The sequence below is a fragment of the Mangifera indica genome, chromosome 6 (genome assembly GCF_011075055.1).
Source record: "Mangifera indica cultivar Alphonso chromosome 6, CATAS_Mindica_2.1, whole genome shotgun sequence".
NCBI classification, from domain to species: Eukaryota; Viridiplantae; Streptophyta; class Magnoliopsida; order Sapindales; family Anacardiaceae; genus Mangifera; species Mangifera indica.
Window position 1 is genome coordinate 8,560,417 of NC_058142.1, and position 8,408 is coordinate 8,568,824.

General features: G+C 37.2%; 2 protein-coding genes across 2 annotated transcripts; both read right to left on the minus strand.

Annotated features, from left to right (window-relative positions):
* Positions 1-1,156: 1,156 nt before the first annotated feature.
* On the minus strand, positions 1,157-2,245 carry LOC123219622. The gene is made up of 2 exons (XM_044641627.1): positions 1,336-2,245; positions 1,157-1,240 (listed from the first exon to the last, which is right to left on the minus strand). Exons 1-2 carry the CDS (start codon positions 1,771-1,773, stop codon positions 1,157-1,159), a joined length of 522 nt encoding a protein of 173 aa, XP_044497562.1. The 5' UTR covers positions 1,774-2,245.
* Positions 2,246-3,086: 841 nt separating this feature from the next.
* LOC123219492 (cell division control protein 48 homolog C-like) lies at positions 3,087-7,902 on the minus strand. The gene is made up of 10 exons (XM_044641478.1): positions 6,853-7,902; positions 5,781-6,397; positions 5,018-5,170; positions 4,666-4,782; positions 4,442-4,546; positions 4,247-4,312; positions 4,081-4,145; positions 3,796-3,997; positions 3,562-3,699; positions 3,087-3,483 (listed from the first exon to the last, which is right to left on the minus strand). Exons 1-10 carry the CDS (start codon positions 7,733-7,735, stop codon positions 3,436-3,438), a joined length of 2,394 nt encoding a protein of 797 aa, XP_044497413.1. The 5' UTR covers positions 7,736-7,902; the 3' UTR covers positions 3,087-3,435.
* Between the last annotated feature and the right edge of the window lie 506 nt (positions 7,903-8,408).

Below are 8,408 nucleotides of genomic sequence, written 5' to 3' on the forward strand. Positions count from 1 at the left end.
ATGACGTAACATCACTAAGTAATTATCCATATGCTGAAAAAATGTCAAAAACATAAATTATAATTACTTTATTTTACAGAAATAAAATCGTATAAATATAAAAATATATTGAATTAAGCACCTCATCCGTTAACCAATTGTTTTCAGTGCAAATGTGGTCCCACCAGTCAAGCTTCTGACAAGGCCCATGCAAATAAGTCAAAGCAGTGTCGTTATTGTCAGCATTATCAAACCATTGGTCAAAATTAATATTTATTTGTTGGTTCCCTTCTCGTGGCCGGCGTGGTCTCATAGGATCAGTAAAAGGGCTGAGTAGTGCCCGCCCCTTCTTGATAATTCTTCCACGTAATGTCCTTCGGGTATTCGACCGAGGTTGAAGTGGTGTTTCCGTAGGTCTACACTCAGTAGCTACCTCATTATAATCAGGTGGACAAACATCATCATCCTGTGCTACCTCAAAAATGACCTCAGCTGACTCATCCTGTGTTATTATAAAAGATTATAATTATCATCATCTCATTTTAAATATAAAAAAAATCATTTAGGCATTTTTACTAACCTCATCTCCGGGGGTGGCATAAAACATACGTTGCATATCAGAAACTTTTGTTTCAATTGATGTTTGTCGCTCTTCAAAGTGTCTAAAACGTTCTTCCACTGTTTCCATGAATCCACGTAACATTTCCTCAATACGAACATATCCAGTAGAAGATGTGGATGCAGCATGTGTAACACCAAGGGATCTCCTTGTAGTTTGCCGAGGAGACATTGATGTTCGATGTGTGGATTGATGCTCTGACCTAGTAACTGGTGGTGGAGTCCATTCAGACCTTGCTGGACTATGTACAGATATACTTTGACGTGTAGGGTGAGAAGATTGGATTGCATCACTAGATTGAATAAGCATACGATCATCATCAGATTCTTCTGTGTACCCCATATAATCCATAACTTCTTTGAACCAATCAGATTGCTTTTCCTCAATAGATGGAATCAAGACAGGAGTGACAACATCCTAATAAATATTTTACTAAATGTATCAATTTTTTATATATAACAAATTAACTTAATTTTTAATATAAAAAATATATTAATATACCTGAGAAGTTTCGAATAGGCAGTTAACAAGATCCCACCCTGGTCTCTCAAGTGTCTTCTATCTCAACATACGAGGAATTCTATCTGTAGATTTGCAAGCTACGAAACCCCCTAAGTTATTGAGAGTTTCATATATCCATAGCTGCACCCAAATATAAGGATATTTATTTATAAAATAAATAACTTAAGCATCAAAACAGAAAAAATAATATAAATAATATTTAAAACGAATGATACCTGAAATGCAACTGTAAATCCCATTAATGCATAACATTGCACTGGAATTTTTGGATCGTATGCCCGATGATCATTCATAACTTCTTCATATCGTTTCTCTATTGCTCGGCTCATTGATTCTGCAGTCAACGTCCAAACCATAGTCCCCCACGGATATTTATTGAAACTATCCCAATCATCTACTAACTGTAATATAAGTTCTGATACTACTTTTCGATTATCTGCTCCTAATAATCCATAATGTATCAGATATAATGCAGCCATCTTGACAGCATCTTCATCATTGTTTCCCCACACCTTAGACATGAAACTTTTACTTAAATCCTTATAAGTCACCGATTTATCACTTCGAAAGTATTTATTTTTAAAATTCAATGAATCTGTAGTTATGTAATCAATCATATCTAATTCTTTACTAAACCTTAATCCAGTAATCATAGCAAACTCAATCGGACTAAATCTACAATCAATCCCATTTAACCGAAACCAAAATACTTCTCCCAACTCTTCCTTATTCACTTGTCGAAATAATACACTATGTAATAAAGTTGAACTATATCCATGGACTTCAAGATCCAAAAAATGCCCAAAACATGATTGTCTAAATAATATTTTCTGCTGTAAATTTAATTTTGCTCTTATATGTTGTACCGTATCCTTGTGACTTCGAATATTAATAGTAACTCTAAAATCATGCGCATTATTAAATCTTCTCTCACCAACTTGATTATTAATAGGAAATTTCTGAAAAAAACACGTCAAAAATGAAATGAAATGATATAAGTTTGATTCAATAAATTTAAATTTAAACAGGTGAATCGCAGTGCAGAACGTATTTTGCGCGATTTTGCGCGGTTTGCGTTGCGCGGTTTGCGCGGTTTGCGCAGTTTGCGTTGCGCGGTCTGCGCGGCTTTGCGTTTGCGCGGTTTGCGCGGTTTGCGCAGTTTGCGCGGTTTGCGCGGTTTGCGCGGTTTGCGCGGTTCCGTCGTCTGCAACTTTCCGTCACGTTCGTCTTCCGACGGCCATACTTCCAGCCATCTATTACCATTCCAAACGCAAATATATAAAAAAAATATACTAGGTTTTACTGTGCAAACCCTAGCCACCGTCTCAAGCATTATAACTACCCTTATATCCACCGTAAATCGACGCACATTCTCATAATCATTCAATCAATAACATAACATCCCAATATTAAGCAATATCCACAATAAATTATTTTCAACCGATCAATGGAGATTACATCAACCAAATAAATAAAATAAATATAAACTGTAGCTAACCTCGGAAGCCATTGTTGATATATTTTATCACTTCGAACAGATTTTGGCTATTTTTCCTCTAATATTCGCCGGTGACGGTGATTTTTGCTCTGTATTTTCAGATTGCTGCTTTCGGCCTCCTTTTTTCCGTTTTCGGCAAAGAAACTTTCAAAATATGTTTTACTAGGGTTTTTAACGTAAGGGTAAAACAGGTAAAAAAATATTGGTTTGCTTATTTTGGTAAAACATTTGTTAGCTGGCCTAAAAACGTATAAGCGGCAAATTTTTTGCCTATTTTAATTAATTACCCATTTTATACTGTAAAAAAAATTGAATGGGCAGATAAGTTAAAAACTCTACAGGTTTTTAACAAGTCGCAATATTGTTAGGGGCAATGAAATAAACCCTATAATTAATATAAAGTTTTAATTTTGCATGTAATTGGTATCGTGTTCCGGTTGCAACATTTGGTTTGGGATCAAAGATGAATTAAGACTATGAAAATGTACTACTTGTATCCATTAACTTAGTAAAAATGGCTAGTTACATGATCTCTGCTTCTGTCAATCCAAACTCTCTCCAAGGACTAAAAAATAAGCCAAAACAAACAAAAAACCTGAACCTAAGCTTCTGAAAAAACTTTTCCCATGAAGATGAAGTATTTGAGTTTCTTTCTCATTGATGGCTTCTTTGTCCCGCAATTCAGTCAATCATAAAACACAAAAACATACCATAGCAACATATTCTATAGGAGCATCGTAATATCCATGACTTATATGTTGGGCGATTCAGTCATTGAGAAGAATTTGTTCATCTGGAGATATCATTAACTTTCTTTTCATGCTGCTTTTAAGCTCCCTGATAAAATCTGGTATCTCTGTATTTGCTGCATTTCAGATGGTAAAATGTGAGGAGCAAAACAGGAGTTTATTGAATGATATAGGGTTAGCAGAAGTAATCATACCTGGTCAGAGACAGATGGTTTGATTTTACCTAGCGCTTGTTCAAAATGAGTCATCTTGATTGTGAATGGAGTCAGATCCGAGGAGCCACTGCTAGTTGTTACTTTCTCTTCCAATGCAGCCATTGCAGCTTCATTCATCTGGCCACAGATATATGCATACAAAGTTAAGCAAGCGTGAAAATAGATTTCAGGGCAAGTACAGGGTTAAAAAAGAGTGCTAAAAGGAAGACAAACCAGTGCAGCTAGATCAGCTCCACTTAAATTTTCACAGGCCTTCGTATGTGCAATGGCAGACAAATCCACACTGGCATCTATAGGCTTCTTCCTTGCAAGAGCTTTTAAGATCAATGCACGCTCATCTGGGCTGGGCAGAGGGACGAAGAGAAGTTTACCAAACCTACCAGGCCTTAAGACTGCATGATCCATGACATCAGGCCTGCCAATGCCCCAGACTAAAGGATAAAGATAGGGCAGTCCTTACCAAAGCAAATTGAAATACAGCAAACAATAATACTGTACCTATTGGTGGCACCAATGACAAAAACACCCCGCCGCGTCTCTGCTCCATCTAACTCTATAAGTAACTACATTTGTTAAAAAAAAGATTTATTTAATCTGTATTGTATAATAGATTGTCAGCACATCATGATTATGTTTATAGGTAGTCATTGCAGATCATATTAACCTGATTCAAAAGTCGCTCAACCACCCAACCCCCTTCTTTCCCTCGCTTTGTTGTCAGAGCATCCACCTAGGGAGAATGAAATGAATTAAAAACATTACAAAACAATGTAAAGCAATAGCCAACACTTGGAAATGCAAATTAAAAAAAAAAAAATCTAACCAGCACTCTCAATTTTCAAGGAGAGGAGCCACTAACCTCATCAAAGAAAAGTACGCATGGTGAACAAGTTCTTGCACGGCTGAATAATGTACGAACTGCCAACTCACTTTCTCCAACATATTTGTTGAGGAGCTCAGGGCCCTAAAATAGCCAAATCTTTAATTATCAAATCAAACATAAAAATGCAGGAAAAAAAATAGAAGTGCCAAAAGGAACTTCATTGAGAACTAAGAATAAGAATTAAAGTCAAGATAATTAACCTTAATGTGAATGAAATTAGCTCCGGCCTCATTAGCCACAGCCTTGGCAATAAGTGTTTTACCGCAACCTGGTGGCCCATAAAGCAGAAATCCTGTCTCTAGATCAACTCCGAATCCCTGAATAAGCGTAAAAATTCAAGAACCAGAAAACTAATCCAATACTCATATATATGGGCATTTCCTTTTCAGAAGTGAAATGTGTCTAACCCTTTAACCATTAATTTATTCCCAAAGTCTTCCTTGGGATGGCTCACACTAATCTTATATTTTCATCTTTTGGCACTTCCAATAAATTATATGATTTAAGCAAAGAGAAAAACAGATTAGGATAACGGAAATCATTTATAATCACCTCATACTCCTCAGGATATTTTACACGCCTAACTATGTAGCGGTCAAACTCATGCCTTAAGAAATCAAGCCCACCCACATCTTCCCATTTAACATTCGGGATACTAGAGAATCCTTCTCTTCTTGATGAGGGTTGAACCATTTTAGTTGCTTCCTGCAGATATGGCATAGAAAGATATTGGCTCTGTCATCTTAAGTCATCCAATTAGCAAATGCAGTTAAAAGTAATTTATACAACCCCACAAAAAAAAATAATAATAATAATAACAATAAAATCTGATAGGTAGTATCATTAATTAGCATACCACCATGTCATGACAAATGTATCAAACATGACCACATAACGCATTGTATGTAATGAATTTCTAGATCAGTAAGCATAACCATATAATTCATCTGTGTGCTTAACTATGTGCTGCGGCACAAGGCAGACAAGATAAAGAATGTCAAAAATAAGGTAAACACTACAAGAAAGAAACTTATGAATTATTAATGATAATAGCACTGAAAATGGATGTACAGTTTAACTTCCAATACAGTTCCTATAAAAACAACAGCAGCCCAATACAAATAATGTAAAGGAACAACAGTTTATCCCAGCTAAGTAATATTTGAAACAAAAACAAAGCTGTGCATTAAGGATAAATCTAAGCAGATATGCAAGACATTAGATCATAATACTGAAATGAAAAAACTAACTTGCTAATCAGATACTGCTATTTTTAAGGAGTAAAAGTACAATTAAAAGATGTAGCTCTAAATACCTCAAAATCAGACATGGTTATTGTAAGTCTCTCCATCTCTTCAGGCAACCATGGTTGCCTCCACCACTCATCAGTATGTTCCTCAGATATAGAATCCTTAGAGAGCTCAGACTTTCTTTGGTCTATGATTCTTTTCATGGCAAGGTTTCCAGCCTTGTTGGCAAGGGCAGCCAGATCAGCTCCGACAAACCCTGGGGTAGACCTGGCTATTTTTACAAGATCAAAAGAACCCTCTAATCTTAGATTTCGGGTAAGCACAGAAAGTATCTGTATCCTTGCAGTTTCATCTGGAACACCTAGAACAATCTCACGATCAAATCTTCCAGGCCTCCTTAGGGCAGGATCAACAGCATCTGGTCTGTTAGTAGCTCCAATTACAAGAACATAACCAGGTCTTGAATCAGACTTATCTGAGTTAGAATTCTCATCACTTGGTTGTACAAGTCTATGAGATTCATCCATGCAAGTCATTAGTTGAGTCACAATCCGTCTCTCCATCTCCCTCTGCAGATTCTCTCTTTTTGAAGCAATTGCATCAATCTCATCAATAAATACAATTGATGGTGCAGTCCTGTATGCCTTAGAGAAAAGCTCTCGGATATTTTCTTCAGAAGCACCTGCAATTTTCAGAACATTAAAGAGGAATCATAAACATGTGGCAGCACCATAGAGTATGAATACAAAACTTCTAATAAAGCTTCCCAGCATGTGGTAAAAAACATAGCTCAAGGAGATGTATTAAGCAATAAAAGTTTCCATCAAGTAAGATTCTAGATGAAAATCACTTTTCAGCTGAAAATATATACATCAAGTTCCAATGAAATGCTGATAAGTTCCTAAGCAGAATGATAAATCATTATGAAGAAAATTTAATATGAGACCAAATTCTTTAAACAGAAAATGCTTACAAGAATAACACTTCATATGAACCACAATTGTTTTCCCATATTAACTTTGATAATAATTAAGCTCATCTACTATTACCCATTTAAGCTACACGGATAATCATTACAATCCCATTTCCCATTGAAACAAGTAAACATCAAGAAGCATAAGAAAACTAAATCTATACCAGATACACCAGACACAACTTCAGTAGCCGAAATCTTATAAAAAGGAACACCAGTTTCATTGGCAATTGCATGAGCCAACTTGGTCTTTCCACATCCAGGTGGACCGTGCAACAAAATCCCTGCCATTGGCCTCACTCCCAGCCACCGCGGCAGCTGTGGATGATACAAGGGTACGATCACCTCCATCTTCAACTCCTCCAGCACACTCTCCATCCCTCCCAAGTCCCTAAACCTTGGCCCCTCTTTCTCCTTCACAGCCCCACTACCCGAACCCACTCCTTTCTTCATCTCAGCCTCTAACCCTTTCTTACTTAGATCAATTAGCTCAACCTTCCTGTCACTATCTTCAATCTCTACAATCTTCTCTTCATTCTTTGACTTCGAATTACTTGAGTATGTATGTCGTAACATAGCCTTCATTAAATCAAACTCTGGCTCAACTTTCTCTCCAAAAATAGCTTCTTCCGAAGTTGAAACCGCCCCATCTTCTTCATCCTCATCATCTGACTCCGAATTGGACTCCGAACTCGACGCAGACAATGATGTATCACTCATTCTCCTTCGTTTAACATGCTGATTCTCCAACCGGTGTAATCTCTCTTCGTCACCGTCAATTCTTCTCCTTTGATTCGTTTTCGGTGAAGCTGAAGCCGCAATGGCGGCTTTCGAGGTTGAACTGTTATTCAATCTTAGGCGAGAAGAATCTAGATTATCGTGTACGAATTTTCTGAAAGATGCCTCCGGTAGCCGTGAATAATCAGGATAAATTGAACGGAGATCACGGACAACTTGATCGATCGTTGAGTAAGTCTTTTTGCATGATTCCACACGGCGGAGGAGAATGGCGGCGTTGAAACTTCGGCCTCCTGTTCTTCTCCCCATATATCTCTTTCGTTTTCGAATTTGATTGGTTCAATCTCTGTAATAGAAAATAAAGCTATCAAGCTTCAAAGGATGAAGAATTTTCCCGCTAGTTTTCTTCAAAACGCCAATGCAACCAAGCTTGAATTTAGGGTTTAACAGACGATGAAGTGATTCACCGAGTACGAATACACCAATTCCCTTAGCGTTTTCAAATTTTCGCTAAATCACGAGACACCCCTCATATTTCACGGAATTAATTTTTAATAATTTTAGAAAATAAGAACAAAGCTCTCATGGTTCATAGTTGAGTAATTTAAAAAAGGTCAAACGACTATTTCCCACCCAAGGTTTAGCGTTTTCTCAAAAGTCCCCCTTTTAACTATAAAAACACCAAACACCCACCCATGACCGTTTAGATTTAACCAAACCCTAACGGTGGTAGGGGTAAAATCGTTATTTTTGTTATAATATTAAAAATAAACTAAAATAGAATCTATTTTGCCCCCCTAAACTTTAAAAACTAAAATTTTCCCCCACCCTAAGTTTTAAAAAATGGCAGTTTCACCCTAGGGCTTGGTTTTGAAATCTTCGGCGACCTCTCCGGCTCCGTTGCCGACGGCCGCTCCCTCCCGAAGCAACCTCTCATTTCGGTGATCTCTTTCCTCCCGTTTGGAGGTCCGATCGGCGCCCG

Coding starts and splice junctions, on each gene's coding strand:
- LOC123219622 (XM_044641627.1), bottom strand. CDS start 1,773: ATGATTACTGGATTAAGGTTTAGTAAAGAATTAGATATGATTGATTAC. Junction 1,241..1,335: donor GATTTACAGTTGCATTTCAG/GTATCATTCGTT, acceptor ATTTGGGTGCAG/CTATGGATATATGAAACTCT.
- LOC123219492 (XM_044641478.1), bottom strand. CDS start 7,735: ATGGGGAGAAGAACAGGAGGCCGAAGTTTCAACGCCGCCATTCTCCTC. Junction 6,398..6,852: donor AGTTGTGTCTGGTGTATCTG/GTATAGATTTAG, acceptor TGAAAATTGCAG/GTGCTTCTGAAGAAAATATC. Junction 3,700..3,795: donor GAGCTGATCTAGCTGCACTG/GTTTGTCTTCCT, acceptor ATCTGTGGCCAG/ATGAATGAAGCTGCAATGGC.